Below are 26,271 nucleotides of genomic sequence, written 5' to 3' on the forward strand. Positions count from 1 at the left end.
AATTCCAGCTCCGTTGCGACTTCGTCAGTAATGGCGAATATTATCGGGAACGATACAGTTGTTATTGTGGTAGCAGTATGACAGTATGTGTTTGATTCATAAGATGCAGACGTTGTAGCAAGCAAAATGTCGGAAAATCAAGAGGTGGCCAAAAGTGAACAATCTGAAGGTAGCAGACCTCTCAGCGTTGCATCTGAAACGTCACTGGAATCACATACAGATGCAACTGCAGAAGCATCTCAGCAGCCAACAAGTAAACATAAAAGTGAGTTCAAAATGTCATTGGACCCGGTAAATTGCATTTCCTACAATTGTGTGTTCGTAATATAGCATAAATCAGAACTTTTTCGAGCGCTGAAATACATCCATATAACAACGTGCAGCGGGACTATAACACACAATTGTGTAGAGCCTACGGTAGGCAGTGCTAAGAGACTTCTAATAATTTATACAAATGAGCTCAGATAACTGCTCTACAACGATGTGACCAATTTGAGCACGCAAACAAAGAAGAGTGTTCATATATTCTGCAATGCTATCAAATTCCGTTTGTTTATTAGTTGTTTTTCAGCATTGCGGGGAAAGTCTTTTCAGTACCTAGGTTTTGTAAGTTTCGTCGTAGTGCTTGTCATATTCGATGCTAAACTACCGAGGCAATCAAACAGTGATGAAACATGTCAGTTTTCATTGTATGACTGTCTGCATACAGTGGGCATGCCCCTACTTGAAAAGTCGAAAATTTCTGCCTTGGCTCATTTGTTTAACTGAATTTGGAAAATAAAATATTCTGTACAAACAGAAACACGTATAAAAGTCAAAAGTTATTTAGATTGATACACAGTATGACGCACTTTCTCGTTTCATCAGTTATTCCTTCGAAGACAAGAGTTTACTTTGCTTAACAGTAGGCCCTACCGTCAAACTTACTTAGCAGCAAATCCAACAAAAGAAAAAAAATCAACATGAGATTTCTAGGCTTTCCTATTTTGTACAACTGGTATGTAATTGTTCTTTAGAAATAAAATTTCTTCCGCATCAAATACACGGAAGGCACTTTGTTAATAAAATAATTAAAAATGGAGTGGTTATAATAATTGCAATTAAATTAGAATTTTATTTCCCCACAATAATTGCAAGCATATAGAACAAAATTGTAAGTAACTTCTCTTTCAAAATTTCGGTAGGCTAGTTCGGAATCTTGAAGTTAAAAAGTGTGCAAATGTAACATCTGTCGTGAGGTGTGGTATTGAGTGATTGTAACAAAACTTTACGCCTTGCATATTTTTGGTGGGAAGTAGATGTCAAAGAAAGGTAATTTGGCGATGCAGTTATCATATGTACAATAAACTTTTTGATTCAAGTAACTTACTGGGTAACTGAGCTGTCCACTTAAATTAGATGTAGCATACTTTTCGTTCCAATTAATGCATAATGAGGAGATCCTCCTGGGTGTAGAGCATGTCAAAATAAAACTACAAAATAACTATTACAATGAAAAGCAAACACGCTAATGTACCTTCCGTAGGTCCCAAGTGACTTGGGGGAGGGGAGCAAGAATTATACATAGACAGTAGAGTCTCTCAACTTCATGTTACTAAAATGTTCAAATACCTGGAGGGGAGGAAGAATTGTATGTAGACAATCGAATCTCAGCTTGATTTAACTTACATGTTTACATACCAGGAAGCAATCTTAGGTGCAAAGAAAATTATCCTAACTTATTTTATTTACAGAAAAAGAATAAAATGAAAATGACACTTAGGCATACCTTCCACATTCAACACTGTAGAGAATTGTGAAATAAAAACCAGCATGTATCTGTGAAAAATCTTACTAAAATATTTTGGTTGACCTGTAGGTCAGAACTGTAAACAGCTGAGAACTGAAAAGAGTTACCAATCATTTTCTTAATTCATATGTCGTATTTCACTGTTAAATGTCTTTTCAGTGTAAAGAATGACAAGGACAGTTTGTGTGCACAAATGTTGTGTTATATCCGTATTCTGTTACTGTAAATTAAAAAGGCAGCTTCAGTGAAATAAAAGAAAAGATGCAAGCAATAATGAGAGACATTAATATTTTTTTATGTATGCACTGATGTATGCAGACATAAAAATTCTTCAAAGAACTGTTTTGTAAACAAATTCAAATATAAACAAGAAAATTCAATATTTAAAACTCTTCTACCATGCATATAACATTATCGTCCTTGCTGTACCTGAATGTACTTAGCTGCCACTGTAACACCAGCTGGAGTGCAGATTGTGCTACTCTTCTGCAGCTTTACAAAGCCCTGATACAATCCCACCCTGATTATGGGAGTCTGGCATACGGTTCAGCATCGCCCTCAGGATTTGCAAATACTGTGTCTGATTGTAACAGTCGTATTGCTAGTCTTTCCTAGGCAATTTCTGAATGGGTTACATCTGGTAAGTGGTGGTGGGGGTTGATACGATGTTTATAAGTCCCTTCATTGCACTTTGCTTTCTGGGGTTTGTGCCCTTCTTCTTATTTTCATTTTTTTTCCTTCTTTTTTTCCCCCCTTATCTACCCTTCATTGACCTTGGGGTCTTTTTTTTCCCCTGGGTTTTGCACTGTAGGTCATCCATCCCTGATCTACTGTCATGTAGTCCTGTGTGTTCGAAGAAAAAAAGACTGATGATGTAATAGGCCTAGTTCGGTCCCTTCCTCATCCAATCAGTCAACCAACCAACCAACAATTGGTTCATATCCTTCGGTTTTCCGTTGTCATATCGCCATTGCGAGCACTTGCATTGACCCTATTTGTTTTTCTTTTACATTCTCCGCCTATCCTCACAAATATTTTATCTTGTTGGTCTAGATCACAGCCGGCCATGGCACGCCAAACTTCACGCATGCAGTGTATGCTGGCAGCGAGTGGATCAAGGCCCGACCTGTCTTCACTTTGCCAGGGCCTCCTCGGAATACCTAGTACAATGCGACACATCAGAGTATTGCTGTGTGGCATTTTTCAGACAGCACAACTCCTTCAGTTCAGCGGAATCATGGTGTCAGCATTGTTTACCCTTCTCGATTTGTTCATGGTATAAAACAAGTTCACAGGTCTGTGGCTGTTTGCACGAAAAGAGGCAGTTTAGTGATCTGTCATCACAAGCCTTTAAAACTGATTGGGATTGACAGAAGGAAGGGAGGGATGAGAACTCTTTCATATATTAAGCATTTTCATAAGCGATGAGTACCGTACATTTGCTATAAAACGACATTACAATACCTTGCAGAAAGAATTTAAAGATTTAGCCTAGTTGGCAATGAAAGAGCAAAAAATTACAGCAATCAACGGATGGATCTTGTTGTTCTGGGCATCAAGAAGCATTTTGTGCTAAATTTGCAGGAGCACGTAAAAAGTAGATGGTCTAAACAGTAAAATTTCTTATGTCAGTTGCAACAGCTTTCAGTGGAATTGAATGAAGAGTATGGAGACTTCATATGCTACTGCAAAGTACGTTGCTTAAGTCAAGGGGCAGGCATGAAACTATTGTTGAATTTATGAGGGAAGGAGGAGCACAGGAACAAAAATTAGGACATGTGGAATGAATTACAGACCTCGCATTTTAAGTGGACTTGACTGCACAGTGCCCACAGTAAGACATTGCAAAGTAGGAAATAATTTTTTTCTGATTTGATTGGAGTGCACTTAAAAGGAGAATCAAGTTTTAGAAAGGACACATTCCGTCAAACACAGTTCAGTTCCCTAAGCTCACTAGTGTTAAAGAAAAAACAATGTTTTGGGAATTCATTGTGGCCTCGAAGATATTGCAAGGATAGTTTCTGAAACATTTTGAGGACAATGTCAGCCAAACATTTGTCTTCGAGCTGTTTGCAAGACAGTTTGTCATTTCAGTTAAAAGTGCCCCTGTGCATGTGCAGATGTAACTGATTGGTCTGCAAGGTAAGTCCCTTTTTAAAGACAGATCTTTCTAATGTTGAAACTATCCAGTACAGCTATATTGCTTCCCTCGGGTAGAATTTGAGCACCTCGATAATGAGGTTGCTTGAGTGCTGCTATTGTGAATTTCAACCAACATAAGTGTGTGAAAGACTTTTTTTGATTATGAAACTAAAGAAGAGGCAATTCTGTGACAACTTGAGTGTGAAAATCTGTGAAGCTGTCTGTGTCTGACCGCATGCTAAATGTTTGTACCAGATAAAAATTGATAAAAATATATGTATTTCAGCTTGCCAGAAATAATTAAATAATGCTGAAATTTATTTATTTGAAACCTATGTTGTTGAGAAATGTGGGATATAAAACCAAACTGTACAAAGTGTGACTGCATTGCCATTTAATGATGGCACCTTTGCAGTTTCCCGCTCCTTGCACTCAGGCAGTATGGTGTGGCAGTGGGGGAAATGTGCCAGCCTGGCTGGGTGCTATGGAACTCATGCCAGGACATTGTCCGCGACCTGAATTCTTGGCCAACCCTGGACTAGATGATATGCATAGTATTTAGTAGCTAATGTTTTGCCTTTTGTGAGGTAACCAGTTAGCAGTATCCTGTTCAAATATCATTTGACACTAGCCATGACATTGCAAGTGGATGAAATTGACTTTGACTTGTAACCACTTCTGTGATTGTTGTGATATTTCTGGCATGAAATACTTGATTCATGTCTCGTTCACAGTAATACTTTGTTACACAAAATCAGTTAGATGCTTTTTGAAACAATGTAAAAATTGTGGAAAATGAATTTTTAAATTTTTGTTTGGTCACCTTAGAAAGATCAACCCTCATCTTGCATTAAGTTGAATCTTGTGTAAAATATGCTGTGCTCTTTTTTGATTACCGCACAATCCCAAGTAATGCATAATTTGTGTATAAACACTCCAAATGAAAAAGCAATTTGTTGCTGTGGTATGCAGTCTGGAGACTGGTTTGATGCAGCTCCACACACTGCTCTATACTGTGCAAGTCACTTCATCTCTGAATAAGTACTGCAACCTACATCCTTCTAAATCTGCTTACAGTATTCAGCTCATGGTCTCCCTTAGTGATTTTTAGCCTCCTCACTTCCCTCCAGTACTAAATTGGTGATCCCTTGACGTCTCAGAATATGTCCCAACAACCGAACCTTATATTAGTTAGGTTGTGCTGCAAATTTCTTTTCTCCTCAATTCTATTCAGTAACTCCTCATTAGTTATACGATCTACTCATCTAATCTTCAGCATTCTTCTGCAGCAACACATACTAAAAGCTTCTGTTCTCTTCTTGTCTAAACTGTTTATCGTCCATGTTTCACTTCCATACATGTCTACACTGCATACAAATACTCTTGATATTCATACAGCTGCTTCTCTTTTCTCCAAAGGTCTCTCTAACTTTCCTGTAGGCAGCATCTACCTTTCCTTCTAGTGATATATGCTTCAAAGTCCTTAGATTTGTCCTGTAGCCATTGCTGTTTAGCTGTTTTGCACTTCTTGTCAATCTGAGTTTTTAGATGCTTCTTTTCTCTTTTGCCTGTTTCATTTACTGCATTTCTATATTTTCTCTTTTCATCAATTAAGTTCAATATCTCCTGTGTTATCCAAGGATTCCTACTAGCCCATCTCTTTTTACCTCTTTGATCCTCTTCTGCCTTCACTATTTCAGCTCTCAAAACTACCCTTTTGTCTTCTACTGTATTTCTTTACACTGTCCTTGTCAATGCTGCCTCTGGGACCCTTCAACCACCTCTGGTTCTTTCCATGTATCTAGGTCCCACACTCTTAATTTCCTAACTTTTTACACTTTCTTTATTTTACTCTGCAGTTCATAACCAGTGAATTGTGATCAGAGCCCCTATCTGCTCCTGGAAATATCTTACAGTTTAAATTCTGGTTCCAGAAGCTCTGTCATACCATTACATAATCAGTCTGAAACCTTCCAGTGTCTCCAGGTCTCTTCCATGTGTACAACTTTCTTTCATGATTCTTAAACCAAGTGGTAGCTATGATTAAATTGTGCTCTGTACATAATTCCTTTGCCCCAGTCCATAATCACCTATGTTTCCTTCTCTTTATTCTTCTACTATCTAATTCCAATCTCCTATTAAATAACTTTTCATCCTCCTTAACTATCAGAATAATTTCTTTTATCTCATTGTATATTTTATCAAACTCTTTGTTACCTTTAGAGCTAGTTGGCATATAAACATGAAATACTGTAGTGGGCTTGGGCCTCAAGTCTATCTTGGCAACAATAATGCCTTCACTCCGCTCCAATGGTCCTGACACTACCCAATCCCACGTGTTAAGTTTCTGTGGTCGAGGCGAAGGTCCCCTGGCCTCTGAGGCTACCGGTCGCACAGCATAATGTGTCTCGGAACCTGTGTGTGTTGATACCAGAACCTCTCAACTGGTAGCAGATGGTGACCATGGGGCAAAACCTACCTCCTTGGTCTCTTCTCACCCTCAAAGTATACCAGCAGCATGATTCTCCCCAGTGGAACTGTTTCAGTTTTTCCCACCACCTGGCTGAACTATGACATTTGTTAAACAATTCTCCTGTTTTCTGCACTGCCGTTCAGGAAACTTGCTTTCCAGCAACATGTACCCCTGCCTTTCTTGGCTGGCTAGTAGGGATATTTTAAGAATCACGCCGACTATGATAGGATGTTAGCTGGAGTTTGCATTTTTGTTCAGGACTCTGTTTTATGTAGCGAACACGTGCCTCTTGATACAACTTTGGAGGCTGCAGTTGTTTGAATAAGAGCATCTCAGAATTTTACTGTCCATAATGGCTTCACCTAATAAAACGACACAAGCAAGAATGTTGGTAATGGTACATTTCAACCATTGGACCACGTATCCCTCCTTCGCAAGTTTGGGTGAAGATCACTGTTACAGGTACCAGTCCCCTGCAGGTGTACCTGGCGTTTCATTGAATGGTGCTGTCTTCACTGGCTCTGATGCTGTCACACCGAGTATTTTACTCTGCATTTGAGAACTATTAATAAACCTTTTGTGTCCACAAACCGTAGGTGGGGTGAATGCACTTATCCATCACTACTTGCCACCTAGAGCCACATAATGCTCCATTCCATGAGTGGGAATTCTTCAGTGCCCTATCCCTTTACCTTGATAAAGCCCCAGCACCTGACTGCATCCACAACCAAATGCTCAAACACCTGTGGGTGGACTGTCAGCAGCATCTCCTTACCATCATTAGCCGTATCTGGAGTGAGGCTGAGTTCATGTCTCAATAGTGAGAAAGCATTGTCATCTTGGTACTGAAACCGATTAAGTACCCTCTAGAGATGGGCAGCTATAACCCAGTTAGTCTCACCAACCCCCCTGCGGGTCCGGTGGTAAGAATAGGCACGTGGTATTCCTGCCTGTCGTAAGAGGCGACTAAAAGGAGTCTCAGCTGTTCGGCCTTTAATGTGATGGTCCCCTATGGGGTTTGACCACTACCTTTCCAAATTTTCCGTTAGTACGTACCATTTGGGGAAGGATGCCTTACGTGGTGCATTCTATATCCATCTTGCCCAAGATCTGGCATATTCGTTACATCTACATCTACATCTATACTCCGCGAGCCACCTTACGGTGTGTGGCGGAGGGTACTTATTGTACCACTATCTGATCCCCCCTTCCCTGTTCCATTCACGAATTGTGCGTGGGAAGAACGACTGCTTGTAAGTCTCCGTATTTGCTCTAATTTCTCGGATCTTTTCGTTGTGATCATTACGCGAGATATATGTGGGCGGTAGTAATATGTTGCCCATCTCTTCCCGGAATGTGCTCTCTCGTAATTTCGATAATAAACCTCTCCGTATTGCGTAACGCCTTTCTTGAAGTGTCCGCCACTGGAGCTTGTTCAGCATCTCCGTAGCGCTCTCGCGCTGACTAAATATCCCCATGACGAATCGCGCTGCTTTTCGCTGGATCATGTCTATCTCTTCTATTAATCCAACCTGGTAAGGGTCCCATACTGATGAGCAATACTCAAGAATCGGACGAACAAGCGTTTTGTAAGCTACTTCTTTCGTCGATGAGTCACATTTTCTTAGAATTCTTCCTATGAATCTCAACCTGGCGCCTGCTTTTCCCACTATTTGTTTTATGTGATCATTCCACTTCAGATCACTCCGGATAGTAACTCCTAAGTATTTTACGGTCGTTACCGCTTCCAATGATTTACCACCTATGGCATAATCGTACTGGAATGGATTTCTGCCCCTATGTATGCGCATTATATTACATTTATCTACGTTTAGGGAAAGCTGCCAGCTGTCGCACCATTCATTAATCCTCTGCAGGTCTTCCTGGAGTACGTACGAGTCTTCTGATGTTGCTACTTTCTTGTAGACAACCGTGTCATCTGCAAATAGCCTCACGGAGCTACCGATGTTGTCAACTAAGTCATTTATGTATATTGTAAACAATAAAGGTCCTATCACGCTTCCTTGCGGTACTCCCGAAATTACCTCTACATCTGCAGATTTTGAACCGTTAAGAATGACATGTTGTGTTCTTTCTTCTAGGAAATCCTGAATCCAATCACAAACCTGGTCCGATATTCCGTAAGCTCGTATTTTTTTCACTAAACGTAAGTGCGGAACCGTATCAAATGCCTTCCTGAAGTCCAGGAATACGGCATCAATCTGCTCGCCAGTGTCTACGGCACTGTGAATTTCTTGGGCAAATAGGGCGAGCTGAGTTTCACATGATCTCTGTTTGCGGAATCCATGTTGGTTATGATGAAGGAGATTTGCATTATCTAAGAACGTCATAATACGAGAACACAAAACATGTTCCATTATTCTACAACAGATTGACGTAAGCGAAATAGGCCTATAATTATTCGCATCTGATTTATGACCCTTCTTGAAAATGGGAACGACCTGCGCTTTCTTCCAGTCGCTAGGTACTTTACGTTCTTCCAGAGATCTACGATAAATTGCTGATAGAAAGGGGGCAAGTTCTTTAGCATAATCACTTGTAGAATCTTAAGGGTATCTCATCTGGTCCGGATGCTTTTCCGCTACTAAGTGATAGCAGTTGTTTTTCAATTCCGATATCGTTTATTTCAATATTTTCCATTTTGGCGTCCGTGCGACGACTGAAGTCAGGGACCGTGTTACGATTTTCCGCAGTGAAACAGTTTCGGAACACTGAATTCAGTATTTCTGCCTTTCTTCGGTCGTCCTCTGTTTCGGTGCCATCGTGGTCAACGAGTGACTGAATAGGGGATTTAGATCCGCTTACCGATTTTACATATGACCAAAACTTTTTAGGGTTCTTGTTTAGATTGTTTGCCAGTGTTTTATGTTCGAATTCGTTGAATGCTTTTCTCATTGCTCTCTTTACGCTCTTTTTCGCTTCGTTCAGCTTTTCCTTATCAGCTATGATTCGACTACTCTTAAACCTATGATGAAGCTTTCTTTGTTTCCGTAGTACCTTTCGTACATGATTGTTATACCACGGTGGATCTTTCCCCTCGCTTTGGACCTTAGTCGGTACGAACTTATCTAAGGCGTACTGGACGATGTTTCTGAATTTTTTCCATTTTTGTTCCACATCCTCTTCCTCAGAAATGAACGTTTGATGGTGGTCACTCAGATATTCTGCGATTTGTGCCCTATCACTCTTGTTAAGCAAATATATTTTCCTTCCTTTCTTGGCATTTCTTATTACACTTGTAGTCATTGATGCAACCACTGACTTATGATCACTGATACCCTCTTCTACATTCACGGAGTCGAAAAGTTCCGGTCTATTTGTTGCTATGAGGTCTAAAACCTCAACGAGTTGGTTCTCTAACTATCTGCTCGAAGTAATTCTCGGACAAGGCAGTCAGGATAATGTCACAAGAGTCTCTGTCCCTGGCTCCAGTTCTGATTGTGTGACTATCCCATTGTATACCTGGTAGATTGAAGTCTCCCCCTATTACAATAGTATGATCACGAAACTTCTTCACGACGTTCTGCAGGTTCTCTCTGAGGCGCTCAACTACTACGGTTGCTGATGCAGGTGGTCTATAGAAGCATCCGACTATCATATCTGACCCACCTTTGATACTTAACTTAACCCAGATTATTTCACATTCGCATTCGCTAATAACTTCACTGGATATTATTGAATTCTTTACTGCTATAAATACTCCTCCACCATTGGCGTTTATCCTATCCTTGCGGTATATATTCCATTCTGTGTCTAGGATTTCGTTACTGTTCACTTCCGGTTTTAACCAACTTTCCGTTCCTAATACTATATGCGCACTATTTCCTTCAATAAGAGATACTAATTCAGGAACCTTGCCCTGGATACTCCTGCAGTTTACCAATATTACGTTAACTTTTCCTGTTTTTGGTCTCTGAGGACGGACGTTCTTTATCAACGATGATAATGTTCTCTCTGGTAAGCCGTCAGGTATTTTATCGTTTCGCCCAAGGGGGGGGTCCCTCTAACCTAAAAAAACCCCGTGTGCACGCCACACGTACTCTGCTACCCTAGTAGCTGCTTCCGGTGTGTAGTGCACGCCTGACCTGTCTAGGGGGGCCCTACAGTTCTCCACCCAATAACGGAGGTCGATGAATTTGCAACCATTATAGTCGCAGAGTTGTCTGAGCCTCTGGTTTAGACCCTCCACACGGCTCCAAACCAGAGGACCGCGATTGACTCTGGGCACTATGCTGCAGATATTAAGCTCAGCTTGCACTCCGCGTGCGATGCTGGTTGTCTTCACCAAATCAGCCAGCCGCCGGAAGGAACCAAGGATGGCCTCAGAACCCAAGCGGCAGGCGTCATTCGTTCCGACATGTGCTACTATCTGCAACCGGTCACACCCAGTGCGTTCAATAGCTGCCGGAAGGGCCTCCTCCACATTACGGACGAGACCCCCCGGCAAGCACACCGAGTGCACACTGGCATTCTTCCCCGACCTACCCGCTATTTTCCTGAGGGGCTCCATAACCCGCCTAACGTTGGAGCTCCCTATAACTAATAGGCCCGCCCTCTGTGAATGTCGGGACCTTGCCGGAGAATCGGCCACTGGCCCAACAGGCGAGGCATCCTGTGGTGGCTCGGAAACGATGTCATCACCACTAGGAAGCACCCCGTACCTGTTGGAAAGGGGTAAGGCAGCTGCCACGCGGCCAGATCCCACCTTCGCCTTTCGGCCAGGCTCGCGCGAGCCCACCACTGTCCGCCATTCACCCTGGAGTGATAGCTGACCGGTAAGATGCTCACTGCCGGAAGACGCAGCGACATCAGGGGTTCCATGTGATTCCAAGGCCACCGAAGTAGGCATAGGTCTCACCACAGTTGCCCCAACGCCACTACGAGCCGACGCCTGCGCCTCGAGCTCGATGAGCCTAACAGACAGAGCCTCCACCTGCCCCCGAAGAGTGGCCAATTCTCCTTGCATCCGCTCACAACCACCACAGTCCCTACACATGACTATGTTTACCCTACTCTATACGGTGACAAATTCCCAAGATAATCTTCTCATGAGCTACTCTGATAATCAAGAAACACTCACTGAAATACGAGACGCGAAAACTACGCTAGGTTTTCCCAGAAAAACTATTTAAAAGCTAAGCGCAGCAAATAAGTACAAAATAAATTTCTCTCCTAACGATCAAGAACTGTTAGTTTCTATGCAGAGCAGATAAACACAAATAGAATCCCTTCCTTAGTGGAAGGTCGTAAACAAAATGCAAAATAAACGCTTTATACAAACAGTACTCGCTGCTGCTGGTGCTCTCGCTCTGGCTGTCACAAGACAACTCATGTCATGGAGTTGGACTTACACTGAGCTTCCGGCCACATCAGTTGCAGTGTGTTCCGGGTAGCCTACATTCCCTCCATAGTGCACTTCCATCTGTGCTCCCTTTATTAATGGTTATTCGACACCCGACAACCAGCATGGTAGCCAGTCCGTTGTGGTGGGGTCGTCATGTACCCTCTTGGTGGTGGCCTCCTGACTACACAGGGATCACACTGCTGATGCCTGAGCTGCTACCTCCCTACATATGCCGAGGAGTAGATGCCTATCCCTCTGGGGCATCGGGACTCCCGGCAAAGGCCATCCTGCCAGGTGGTCTTTGCTGTGGCTGGGTGGTGCCCTTGGGGAGAGCCCCTGGTCGGAGTGGGTGGCATCAGGGCGGATGACCCGCAATGAAGCGTGGTACATCATCTCTCACTGGTGGGCCTCCACCAGCAGTCTCTAAGCGATCGAGGTCTAACCTCAATGGGAAGAAATTTGATCCTAGATCATTTCCCTCCCTGGCCACTCCATGGGAGGAACGTATGGCTAAAGAAGGCAGTGAAGATTATTCACCCCGGTACCTCGTGTGTATGCGAGTTGATGGGGAATCATTTATGTCAACCAAGCCCCAGTTTTTTGTGAAGCATTTAGAGGACAAGTTCGGGGAGGTGGAGGGCTTGTCCAAAATGCGCTCTGGGTCAGTTCTCATCAAAACAGCATCCTCTGCCCAGTCACGGAGGTTGCTCACTTGTGACAAGTTGGGCAATGTTTCTGTCACCAACACGCCCCATAAGAGTTTAAACATGGTCCAGGGTATTATATTCCACAGGGATCTTCTTCTGCAGTCGGACGATGAACTACGCGCCAACCTAGAACGACGAGGTGTTCACTTCATCCGGCGCGTCCATCGGGGTCCGAGGGATAAACAGGTAGCCACCGGTGCCTTCATCTTGGCCTTCGAGGGTGACGTCTTACCCGAAAAGGTCAAGGTGATGGTTTACCGCTGTGATGTGAAACCGTATATCCCTCCTCCGATGCGGTGTTTTAAATGCTGGAAGTTCGGGCACATGTCATCCCGCTGTACTTCCGGCATCACATGTCGAGATTGTGGACGTCTTTCGCGTCCCAATACTCCACGTGCTCCGCCTTCCATCTGTGTTAACTGTGGAGAACACCATTCCCCCTGGACCGCCTGGCCTACTCAGAGGCTGGGCGGAAATATGAGAGGCTCCATCCTGTGCCAATGACGTCGACCTACGCCGCTGCTGCAACAACGGTTCTCCCATCATCACATACGGCTGGCTCTAAGATCGGTCAGCATCCACCGGCCCCCCCTTGATTGTGGGGGGCACTTCACTCCCTGTTGCTCCTGCTCCATCTCCTTCAGGAGCAACCCCCCCCCCCCTCCAACCATCAGGGACCCCAGTCCCCACTTCTAAGCCGGAGAAGCGTCCGTCTACTTCGGCTTCTACATCTACATGATTACTCTGCAATTCACATTTAAGTGCTTGGCAGAGGGTTCATCGAACCACGGTTGGGTTCAACAAAATATTTTCGCATTCGGAAGAGAAAGTTGGTGACTGAAATTTCATAAATAGATCTCGCCGCGATGAAGAAGTCTTTGCTTTAATGACTTCCATCCCAACTCGCGTATCATATCTGCCACACTCTCCCCCCTATTACGCGATAATACAAAACGAGCTGCCCTTTTTTGCACCCTTTTGATGTCCTCGGTCAATCCCACCTGGTAAGGATCCCACACCACGCAGCAATATTCTAACAGAGGACAAACGAGTGTAGTGTAAGCTGTCTCTTTAGTGGACTTGTTGCATCTTCTGAGTGTCCTGCCAATGAAACGCAACCTTTGACTCGCCTTCCCCACAATATTATCCATGTGGTCTTTCCAACTGAAGTTGTTTGTAATTTTTACACCCAGGTACTTAGTTGAATTGACAGCCTTGAGAATTGTACTATTTATCAAGTAATCGAATTCCAACGGATTTCTTTTGGAACTCATGTGGGTCACCTCACACTTATCGTTATTTAGCGTCAACTGCCACCTGTCACACCATACAGCAATCTTTTCTAAATCGCTTTGCAACTGATACTGGTCTTCGGATTACCTTACTAGACGGTACATTACGGCATCATCTGCGAACAACCTAAGAGAACTGCTCAGATTGTCACCCAGGTCATTTATATAGATCAGGAACAGCAGAGGTCCCAGGACGCTTCCCTGGGGAACACCTGATATCACTTCAGTTTTACTCGATGATTTGCCATCTATTACTACGAGCTGCAACCTTCCTGACAGGAAATCACGAATCCAGTTGCACAACTGAGACGATACCCCATAGGCCCGCAGCTTGATTAGAAGTTGGTGTGAGGAACGGTGTCAAAAGCTTTCTGGAAATCTAGAAATACGGAATCAACTTGAGATCCCCTGTCGATAGCGGCCATTACTTCGTGCGAATAAAGAGCTAGCTGCGTTGCACAAGAACGATGTTTTCTGAAACCATGCTGATTACGTATCAATAGATCGTTCCCCTCGAGGTGATTCATTATGTTTGAATACAGTATATGCTCCAAAACCCTACTGCAAACCGACGTCAGTGATATAGGTCTGTAGTTCGGTGGATTACTCCTACTACCCGCTCTCGCTCGGAAGGGATCCCTTGGGTCACTACCTTCCCAGGTTCCTACCAGCGGCACAGCAGACACCCACCAGTGGCTGAAGAAGCCACAGGTCGCTGGTCGTCGAGCTTCGCGCTCATCTTTGGTCCCATAGACTGACTCCACTAAGCCCTCCCAGCAACGGCAACCTAAGGAACAGCGAGAGGAAGCAAAATTGAAGACCCGTAAGACAAAGCCACCTGCGGTGGCACTTACTCCTCCGCTACTTACAGGCTCCGCGTCTGAGGATGAGGTGGAGATTTCTTGCGTCTGCTGAGGACCTCGATCTCGCCGGTCCCTCAGACGCAATGGATAGCACTTGTACAGGTGCTCCATCGGAGGCAACAGGTGACCCAGCGGCATAATCTGCCTCTCCAGTCCCTTCACACCTTTCTGAGCCATGGACAATATCGTCCTCCAGTGGAACTCCAGTGGTTTCTTCCACCATCTAGCTGAGTTCTGACGACTTATCAGCCTTCACCCTTTCTTCTGCATTGCTCTTCAGGAATCTTGGTTTCCAGCGATGCGAACCCCCGCCCTCCGTGGCTATCGGGGTCATTATAAGAACCGGGCAGCTTATGAAAGGGTGTCTGGTGGCATCTGCATCTATGTCCTTCACTCACTTCACAGCGAGTCTGTCCCTCTACAAACACCTTTAGAGGCTGTTGCTGTTCAGGTGTGGACGCCACAGGCTGTTACCGTCTGCAGTCTTTACCTTCCACCGGATGGTGATGTCGCGCAGCATGTCCTGGCTGTGCTGATAGCCCAATTGCCGCCACCTTTCTTGTTACTGGGCGACTTCAACGCCCATAACCCTCTGTGGGGTGGGTCAGTGGCAACAGGTCGAGACGCCACCATTGAGCATTTATTGGCGCAGCTCGATCTTTCGATTTTAAATGATGGTGCCTTCAACCACTTCATTGTGGCGCATGGCACATACTCCGCCATTGACCTTTCGATCTGCAGCCCTAGCCTCTTACCGTCTGTCCAATGGAGTGTGCATGATGACCTGTGTGGTAGTGACCACTTTCCGATCTTTCTGTCACTGCCACAGCGTCAGTCTTCTGGGCGCCCTTGCAGGTGGGCTATGAATAAGGCTGCCTGGGACTAGTTCTCCTTCACTGCCACTATTGAGCCTCTCTCGAATGATGACATTGATGCGGCGGTTCACTCGGTCACCACCGGCATCGTTACTGCTGCAGAATCTGCCATTCCCTGTTCTTCTGGGTCCCCTTGGCGGAGGACTGTGCTTTGGTGATCGCCTGAGATCGCTGAAGCGATTAAAGATCGCCGGCGGGCGCTCCAGCGTCACAAGCGACGTCCCTCCATAGAACACCTCATCGCCTTCAAACGGCTGCGTGCGCGAGCCTGCCGCCTTATCCGCCAATGCAAGCAGGAGTGCTGGGAGCGGTATGTGTCCACCATTGGCCTCCATGTCACTCCATCGCAGGTCTGGGCCAAGATTCAACACCTCTATGGCTATCGGACCCCTGTCAGTGTCCCTGCGCTCTCACTGAATGGAGCAGTTTGTACTGACTCCTACTGACTCCGATGTAATTGCCAACTGCTTGGCAGAGCATTTTGCTCTGAGTTCCGCTTCTGCAAATTACCCACTGGCCTTCTGCTCCATTAAAGAGCGGATGGAACGTCGGAGCCTTTCATTTCGCACCCACCATCCTGAATCCTACAATGTTCCATTCAGTGGGAATTTCACAGTGCCCTAGCCGCTTGCCCTGATACCACTCCTGGGCCAGATCGCATCCACTGTCAGATGCTGAAACACCTTTCAGTGGACTGCCAGCGATGGCTCCTCGACCTTTACAATCGTCTCTGGGTTGAGGGTGAGTTTCCGTCGCAATGGCGGGAAAGCATTGTTATCCCCGTTTTGAAACCTGGCAAGAACCCTTTGGAGGTGGACAGCTACCACCCAATTAGCCTCACCGACGTTCTTTGCAAGTTGCTCGAACGGATGGTGAGCCGGCGATTGAGTTTGGTACTCGAGTCACGGGTCCTCCTGGCTCCGTCTCAGGGTGGGTTCCGTAAAGGCCGCTCTGCCGACAACAGTCTAGTGAACCTGTAGTCAGTCATCCGTACGGCCTTTGCCCGCTGTCAGCACCTGGTCGCTGTCTTTTTCGACATGCGGAAGGCGTACGATACTACGTGGCGCCATCACATAATCTCTAAACTTCATGATTCAGGTCTTGGGGTCCGCTGCCCATTTTCATACGCAATGTTCTGGCACATCATATCTTCCACGTGCAAGTTGCGGCCTCTCATAGTTCCTTCAGAGTTCAGGAGAACGGGGTGCCACAGGGATGTGTTTTAAGTGTCTGACTGTTTTTAATAGCAATTAACGGGCTCGCTGCGCCAGTGGGAACGTCTGTCTCAGCGTCTTTGTATGCTGACGACTTCTGCCTTTACTATAGGTCTAACGGCATTGCAGCTGCTGAACGTCAGCTGCAGGGCGCTATCCGCAAGGCGCAGTCTTGGGCTGTAGCGCATGGCTTTCAGTTTTCGGCAGCCAAGACCTGCGTTATGCATTTCTGCCGACGACGCACTGTTCATCCTGAGCCGTGGCTTTACCTTGATGGCGAACTTCTTGCTGTGGTGGAGTCACATAGTTTTTTGGGTGTGGTTTTTGATGCCCGGTTGACGTGGCTGCCTCATATTCGGCAGCTTAAACAGATGTGTTGGCGGCATCTAAATGCTCTGCGATACTTGAGCCACACCAGCTGGGGCGCCGACCGATCTACCCTCTTACGGCACTACCAGGCGTTAATCCAGTCTCGTCTGGATTATGGGAGCCTGGCTTATGGCTCAGCGTCCCCATCTGCGTTGCGGGTGCTGGACCCAATCCTACACAGCGGAATACTACTTGCCACTGTTGCCTTCCGGACCAGCCCAGTTGACAGCATACTTGTGGAGGCAGGTGTCCCTCCACTGCGGTTAAGGCGCCAACATTTACTGGCCGCTTATGCTGCCCATGTTTGTAGCTTCCCCTGGCATTCAAATTATCGTCTCCTGTTCCCGCAGTCAGTCATCCATCTCCCAGAACGTCGGCCCCGGTCGGGTTGTACAATCGCTGTCCGCGTCAGAGAGCTTCTCTCCGGGCTTGGGGTTTACCCTGCTCCACCTTCTTTCCGGGCTCCTCTACGTACACCCCAGTGGTGTGTGCCTCGCCCTTGCCTTCAGCTCAAATTGGCACAGGGCCCGAAGGACTCAGTCCCTCCGGAGGCCTTCCGCCGCCACTTTTATTCCATCGTAGCCACGTATCAGGGCTCTAGCGTTGTATACACTGACGGTTCGATGGTTGCTGGTCGGGTCGGTTATGCTCTAACTGTAGGGGACCATTACGAACAACGATTGTTGCCGGCTGGCTGCAGCTTTTTCACTGCTGAGCTGGTCGCTATCTTTCGTGCCCTAGAGTATATCTGCACCTGCTCAGGTCAGTCCTTCGTTATCTGTAGCGACTCCCTGAGCAGTTTACAAGCTGTCGGCCAGTGCTTCCCTCGTTCTCGTCTGGTGATGGCTATCCAGGAGTCCCTGCATACTCTTGCCCGTTGCGGCCGCTCTGTGGTATTTGTGTGGACCCCAGGCCATGTCGGGATACCTGGCAATGAACATGTAGACCGCCTGGCGAAAGAGGCGACCAGTAAACCATCTCTGGACATTGGCCTCCCGGAGACTGATTTGCGAGCGATCTTACGCCGCAAAATTTTGGTACTTTGGGACACTGAATGGCGCGCCCTGACTTCACGAAACAAACTTCGGGCCATCAAGGAGGCTACTGGTGTGTGGCGCTCCTCCTTGCGCGTCTATCGCAAGGAGTCTGTTGTCCTCTGTCGGCTGCGCATTGGGCACACATGGATGACGCACGGCCACCTATTGCGACGTGAGGACCCACCTTTATGTCGCTGCGGCTCCGTTTTGGCGGTGGTCCACATTTTGTTGGAGTGTCCACTTTTAGCTGTGCTCAGGCAGACGTTCGCACTGCCTGACATGCTCCCTGCCCTTTTAACAGATGACTCTGCCATGGTGGACTCAGTTTTGCATTTTATTCGGGCAGGTTTTTTTTTTATCATTTAATCTGAGTGTTTTTTATGTCCTTTTTGTTTTGATTCTGGCATTTGACCTACGATTTTAGACTGAGTTTTTAATGCGTTATCGGTGGTTGGCTTTTCCTTTTTTATCTCTATGGTTGGCCAACCACTGTCACACTCTGTGTGATCTTAAATCGTTTTGTCTGATCTGTGTCTGTGTCCTTCTTGTCCTGTATCGTCTGTCGTCTTTTCCATTTTTCGTTTTTATTCTGTGTGGATGTTTTTAAGTTTAGGAAAAAGGGACCGATGACCGAAGCAGTCTGGTCCCTTTAATCCCACAAACCAACCAACCAAGTCTCACCAATGTTTTCTGTAAGTTGCTAGAACGCAGGTGAGCTGACGGCTGTGTTGGCTTTCTTAACTCTTGGGACCTTCTGCCTCCACCCCAGGCTGGTTTTCACCAAGGCTGTTTCACTGCTGATAACTTGGTTTGCCTGGACTGAGCCATCTGGACAGCTTTTGCCCGATGTCAACAGGTTATTGCTGTCTTCACCAGCCTACAAAAGGCTTACAACAGCACATGCTTGATACCTTACATGAGTGGGGTCTCTGGGGCCCACTTCGTATTTTTGCCCAGAACTTCTTGTGCACTGTACTTTCCGGGTTAGAGTTGGTGCCTTCCATAGTATCCCCCATATCGAAGAAAATGTGGTCTATCAGGGCTTGTTATTGACTGTCCCTCTCTTTCTAGTACCCATCAGTGGTACAAAAGCAGTTGTCGGGTCCTCCGTATCACCCTCCTTGTATGCTTATTATTTTTGCTTTTGCTATTGCTCGTCTGTAGTGTGGCTGTTGCTGAACAGTGACTGCAGGGTACCATTCAAAAGAAACGGTTATAGGCCCTCACCCACTGCATTCAGTTTTCAGCTGCCAAGACTCGTGTCATCCACTTCTGTTTATGTTGAACTGTTCCTCCAAAAGCAGAACTTCATGTTGACGACCAATTAGTCAATCTGGTGGAGACTTAGTGCTTCTTGGGACTGGTCTTCAATGCCCAGATGATGTGTCTTCCCCACTTTTGCAAATTTAAGTAAATGTGCTAGCTCCACTTTAATACACTTCATTGCCACAGTGACACCAGCTGGACGCTTATGTGGTTATACAAAGCCCATATCCTGTGCCGTCTTGATTATGGGAGTCTGGCATATGGTTCGGTATTGGCCTCAACGTAGCGGTCACTGGACCCAATACACCACTGTGGGATTTGATTTGCAACAGGAGCCTATTGAACTAGCTCCATGAGCAGCCTACTTGTGGTGACTGGGGTCCCTTCATTGTGGATCAGACACCAACAACAGTTACTCAATTATGTTACACATGTTTGCAGATTTCCGAAGCATCCACACTACTGTGTTCTTTTTCCCAATACTGAGAGCTGCCCCCACCACTACAGGGATCCAGAAATGAGGTCACAATTGTAGGTTGACGACAGTGTCTCTGCTCTGAACTCCAACTTCCCCCATTGCCACCTCTTGTCAGGGAACCATAGTGTACATCTACATGGTGTGTGGTGTGACCTTGGATGTCTTGATTTATCCTTTGAACCAACAGATTCTGTTGACCGCATACATTTTTGCTGCTTGTTGCTTGCTGGCTGTCCTTGATGGGTTTCTGAGTTCAGAACTGGTATTCATTGGCAGCTTAATAGTCATTGGCTGAACTGGCTTTGCATACACATGTTCAAGGCGCAATGAACTATGATCCCTGCTGAATAGATGCAGTGTCTTCACTGATGAATTGGTGGCCATTAAACAAGTCCCTAGCCATGCTCTGTATTGCACTAGCAAATCCCTCTAACCTGCAGCAACTCTCTGCGCAGCCTTTGGGCTATAGACCAGTGCAGTGCTATCCTCATCACCCATTAGCCACGACTATCCTGGGTCTTCTTCCTGACCTCCATAAAGCTGGATGGCCAGTCGTCTTTTGTTTGAACCTCTAGTCATGTCTTGATCTGGGGGAACAAACATACTGACCAGTTAGCAAAGTTGACTCCCAAACAAGCTGAGGGCAATAAATGAGACCGCAACCATGTGGCAGTTTTCTTTTCGCACCTCTCACAGGGAGTCCACAGTCCTGTGTCGGCAACACATTGGCCTTATTTGACTGCCTATGGCCACATTCTCCATTGTGAAGACCCATCTTTCTGCCAGTGTGGTGCCTGGCTGGCAGTGGCCCATGTCTTACTAGACTGTCCAAAGTTGGCTGCTGTGGGATGATGTCTTAAGGTAACTGGTCTGTGAATACCAGTGGAAACCTTGTAAAAAAATTGTCAGTTTTCTAAACAGTGTAACTCAAAGAATAAGATTTGTAACCCCATATAATGCTTACCATCTTTTAAGACACCTTTTTGGGAACATGTTTATGCGTGAACCACAGCTTTAGCTCTCACACTTTTTTAATTGTATTTTTATGTTGCAAGTGAAATAAATCATGCTAATTATTTATATGCAGCATACTTACACATTACTCAAGATACAAAGTAGAAAGTTTATTTTTTCCTGCAAGTTCTTTACATTATTATCTTTAAAGCAGACTATTGAAAAGATGGTTCTGTCGTAAATTGTGTTACAAAAATGTTTTAAATATGATTATAAAAAATTTTGGAAATGAATTCAGGGTTTCTCTTCAATAAAACATTTTATTTTCATAGTTAAGTCACAAGATTAGTCCACTTTTTAGTTAAGCATGTTTTAAGACAGTGTACAGAATTGCAGCTCTCTTATCTTTAATAGTGTTTAGCCAAAGTGTACCAGAACATGGAATAATTTAACTTTCGGGAAATTAAAGTTAAAACTTGTCTTTCCTATTAAACTTGCAAGGCAATGATGCATCCCAGTCCATATTCAACTTGTTTGAGACTATTCCTTATGCTTGCTTCTTTGGTGGCTTTTAAAACTGTTTCTTCTGCTTTGAAGAGTTTCCTACAGTCAATGGCTATTCGAGTTCTATGCATATGTAGTCCACCATGCACTCCCATCAGTTCCATAACATTAAGCCTTGACACTGCACCCTCGTTGAAACATAGACCAGCATCTAGCACACCTATTTTCAAAGTATCTAGTCCTACTAGAGCAGTTTCTGGTATCCATTCCCATATACAGTTGGTGACACTTTCATTTGAATTTTGAGTCCTGCCATGCAAACATTTCTCTAATAATATTGTGTCACTAAGATCCCTATACATAGGTTTTATAGCAAGTGGCAAAGAATATTTATGGTTGTAGGTCTCACCCTGAATAACAGCTCTCAGGTAGCCACACCATGAATCACTGCCAGGTGGGCAGAGTGCATGACATGAGTTGTCATCTGTGGAGGATTTATGAAAATAGGTAGCCCATATTGCATTTTTCAGTCTCTCAAGGTCATTTTAATTTTGTCGTATCACTTTTCCATAATAATACTGCAACCTGTCGTTTCTTTGTCTGTAAACCAATCACGTCCACTAATGCACTTACCATCATCTAATTTCTTTCCCATAAAATTCCTCATAAAGTTCCTCAATCTTGTACCTAACTTTTTCTGGACATGCCCAAAACATTCCATTTTTTTTAGTTTTTGTGTCGGCACAAGGTTCGTATTCACAAAGTTTTTGGTACCCTTTTGAGTCTCCATCTTCTGGGTAAGATGTATACATCACACCATATTTCTCCACTGACGTGTGAAATGTCTTCACAATACCTTCAGATTTAATCCCTCCACCATAACCACTAAAATTAATCAAATATTTATGATTTTCAGTTTCACTAGTACAGTTATGACAGTACTTGGTAATACATTCCACATCAATGACTTTACCATTGTCCAAGGAGGTAGATGTCACTACACCATTTAGGGAGCTATGGCCTCTTCATTGCCAAGATACATACAGGGCTGCAGACATATATGTATTGCTGTCATTCATGTCTATAGTTTCCTGAACAGCATTTTTCATGCTATCATTTGTTACTTCTTCTAAAGTCTGTAGAATAATTTTATTGTACCTGTCAAACCTTAGCAGGGGGAGGTAAGTCCATGAGAGCACAGTAGTTGAAGTTGATTAAAGTGTTCTATCATGTTGTATTTCAGAATTAGCAGAGTTAATCCATTTGGTGAACCGACTTCCATAAAATTTACTTTGTTTAAAACCAAACTTCTTAATTCTTCCCATTGTTTTCAAGTGGAATAAGAAACTCAGGCACACAATTACTTTGATGATGTAAACAAAATATTCACACCAAAACAACAGCAAACAAAAACTAAACTCTCTGTATAAACAAAAGATAAGAAACTATAAAGATTTTGCAGATTAGCCAACTTAAGGGACTAAAAAAAAAAAGATAGCAAAACTTTATTTTTAACAGAACTGGCTGTGTGCCTTGGGGATGTCGTGGTGTGTGCAGCCACTTTTAAATTCCTCTAACTTTCTGTGGTCCATTTTCCTGGAAGTAAACTTTGTCTCGTTCAGAAAACTACAGAGAAATTTGTAATACAAAAATTAAAGAAAACTACAGAGAAATTTTTAAGACAAAAATTAAAGAAATAGATTTTCAATTATTCACGTACAAGTCCCCATAAACTTCCTAACATTCTCTCTCTGGTGCTAGCGGATGATGTGACTGACCTGGTTTTATTTTTTACTTGTGAAGGCAATTTCTACTTGTCTCTGTGAGGTTGGCAATTTCCACTTGTCTCTGTGAGGTTGGCCTCATTGACCATCTGCTCTGGCCCAGGTGACCTACAGTGGCCATTGCTCAGTGGTCTGGACTGGCTCTTACCCTTCCCAACTTTTTATGCTCCTTATAGTTTCTGTTTTTAATGTTTTGTCATTCCTAAAATTTTACCATCTTCTCTGTGCTGCTCATTTTCTGGGGGTAACAGAGGGTGCGGAGGTGGTGCTGGTCAGATGCAGAGGGTATGGCTTCCACTCCATGTCTTAGGGTCCTCCAACCACATTCTGGGCAGAGTAACTTCCCACCTTACTCCCCCTTACTCCTCTCCTACTTGTCCTTGCTTTTTATCTCTGTCTTATTGTATCTTAATTTCAGTTGGGCTTACGAGGATTTGCCTTTTGTATCCTTCCTCTGAGGATTGTTTCTGGTTTGATACATATATAGAATGAAAGGACTAATGACCTTGCAGCTTGGTCGCTTTAACGCCCCCCCCCCCCCCCCCCCAAAAAAAAAAAAAACAAAAAAACTGGGACATCTAGAACTCCAGATGGGACTTGAAAACCTGAAAACATAGTTCAAAAGCAGATTTCCTGGCCCATCACATCTAATGCTGTTACTACTGATCCCTCCAAACAACAACTAAGTACTGTCGTGGTCTTGAATGTGTTATCAGCTGCTTCAACAGGGCTATGACTTCTTAAAATCATGCCCTGAAATGTGGTTCACTCTGTCTGAAATTTTGCCCGCCACACTTAAATTGCTTTTCATCAGCCCCCCCCCCCCCCCCCCCCCCCCCGTCTCTCTCCCAAATCACTGCAATATCCTGATCGGGTACTATGCTCTTTTTCCACCCATTTCCATATCCTATGGCTCCTACCCTTGTGACCATCCCTGATGTAAGACTTGCCCTAAGCACCCTCCTACCACCATCTATACCAGCCCTGTAATCGGCAAAAAATCTACTACAAAAGGGAGAGCTACCTGTGAAAACACCATGCCATGTACCTGCTGTTAGGTAAACATTGTTCAGACTTCTACATTGTTATGACTTCCACCAAGTTATCAATTTTGCTTTGGTTTCAGCATTTCTTTCCAGCAACTATTCCTTTTCTTCTCTCCCTTTTGGTTTTCTATATGTTTTATTTTCTGACCAGTCTATTTTTTTCCCACCCCAACCTCACCTGTCTGCCACATATAGTGCACTTAAGGCTTTTGCACCTGTCTGCCACATATAATGCACTTACTGCTCTTATTAACTCTTGCACGATGCTTTGTAAATAATCTGTGTCTTGCTTACTTCCCAGTCTTCAATATTTAAGCTCTTGGGTTTTCAAATCTTGTCTGGTGCAGTCCCCAGCAGTCAGTTGTTCCTTCTCATCCTGTGCCGTAAGTTTTCCTAGACCTGTGTTCTGACGGCTGTACTGTAATTCCCACCATTTCCTAAACCTTGCCAGTCCTTTTCCCTCATCTCTCTTACTTTCCCTTTAAACATTCTGCCAGAAGAGGAAGCCACTGGCTCTGAAAGTTTACACATTTCCATTAGTTGTAAATGTGCCTTCTCATGCTGTTGCTTGCTGAGTAGATTTATTACATATCCAACTGTATTTTCAAAGAAGAATAACAAGATAAAAAGAGTAAATGAAGATATGGATGTTTCTTTGTAATTTTGAGTTGTGCTATGTATGATATTTATTGTCCGTCAGATCAAAATATGCTGCCGGAGTTGGTGGTCGTGTGTGTGAGGTATGCTTGCTTGTGTGAATGAATGGTGTTTGTTTCTCTTTTTCTGGTGAAGGCTGTGGCCTAAGGCTTATGTTTAAGTTCTTTTAATTGCACCTGTCTGCTACTTAACATGTTATCTTTACTGTAAGCAGCAGTCTTATCTGTTCCTACATTGCTTGATCAAAATGTGTGTGTTATGCATAAGTAATGTAATTTTCTCTTGATATTTTTATGATGATTTTCTGTATTAGGTTAAACATATTGAAACTCATTAAAATGTCCGATATCCTTGATTGATATTTGTGAACTTGCTACAAACATTTCTTCCCAAGTTGTAACAGTTCATTTACTTTTTGTTATAGTTGATATTCTGATGAAGGCAACTGGAAATGCCCCAATTCTGAAACGGAAAAGATGGGCTGTTGAACCAGATAAAAAAATTGGATGGATAACAGAGTTTTTTAAAAAGCATTTGAGACTTGAGAAGTCGGAATCTTTAGTAAGTCTGAACATCAGCATTTACATTTGAGATTGATCTTAATAAAATTTGTCATATAGTAACTTGTCTTGTGTGACCTTGTTTGTTGAAATTCTTTAGTTATTGCTGTTTTTCAAAATATGGTTCAGATTCTTTTTAGAACATTAAAATTTAGTGTTTTACTATTTGTATTATATTAATTTCATTTCTTTCTTTACAGTTCCTGTATGTCAACCAAGCTTTTGCACCTGCACCTGATAATACAGTGGGAAATCTTTATGAATGTTATGGAATTGATGGAAAGTTAGTCATACATTACTGCAAAAGTCAGGCTTGGGGTTGACACACTGCATAAATAGTAACTTTATTTCAGCTTTGGTTAAAGGTCTCTCAGGCTAAGGTTTGGTGTGTTGCTGACACACATTCCAATACTAGCAGGCCACTGCCAAAAAGGTCCATTTTATTGTATTCCAAAATTGGATGGTTTGCAGTTCCTCCCAAGATTTTTTATGCGCATATCATCCCAAGGCATGCTAGACATTTATTAAAATGTATAATTTGTTGCATTGCTTGTCAATAAATTTTCCAACATTGGTTGTCTGTTAAGATCAGACGTATAGGGTAATGCAGGAATAAGTAAACCAAATTTCTGCTGTACAGTTCCCTTGTAAATATATGTGTGTGTATATTTATTGAATCTAAAGATGATCATTACCTGAGGTTCGTAGTTTTCATGTCTGTGATATTTTTCTTTACAGTGCATAGAGCACTGTTTTGTTTTATTAATTGACTCGCCTATTCATATTTACTCATGACGTCATTCAGTGCTAAATCTGTCCTGTGTGAAATAAATGTAGTAGTTTTTATAATCTTTGATAATGGATTGAATGAAAAATAAATGTAAAATATTAAGAAA

General features: G+C 43.9%; 1 protein-coding gene across 1 annotated transcript; it reads left to right on the forward strand.

Moving 5' to 3' along the window:
• Positions 1 to 26,271, forward strand: LOC126194764 (autophagy protein 12-like). Its single transcript, XM_049933048.1, has 3 exons — positions 1 to 265; positions 25,240 to 25,376; positions 25,576 to 26,271. The coding sequence occupies exons 1-3, from the start codon at positions 127 to 129 to the stop codon at positions 25,696 to 25,698; spliced, it is 399 nt and encodes a 132-aa protein (XP_049789005.1). The 5' UTR covers positions 1 to 126; the 3' UTR covers positions 25,699 to 26,271.

The sequence above is a fragment of the Schistocerca nitens genome, chromosome 7 (genome assembly GCF_023898315.1).
Source record: "Schistocerca nitens isolate TAMUIC-IGC-003100 chromosome 7, iqSchNite1.1, whole genome shotgun sequence".
Classification (NCBI taxonomy): Eukaryota; Metazoa; Arthropoda; class Insecta; order Orthoptera; family Acrididae; genus Schistocerca; species Schistocerca nitens.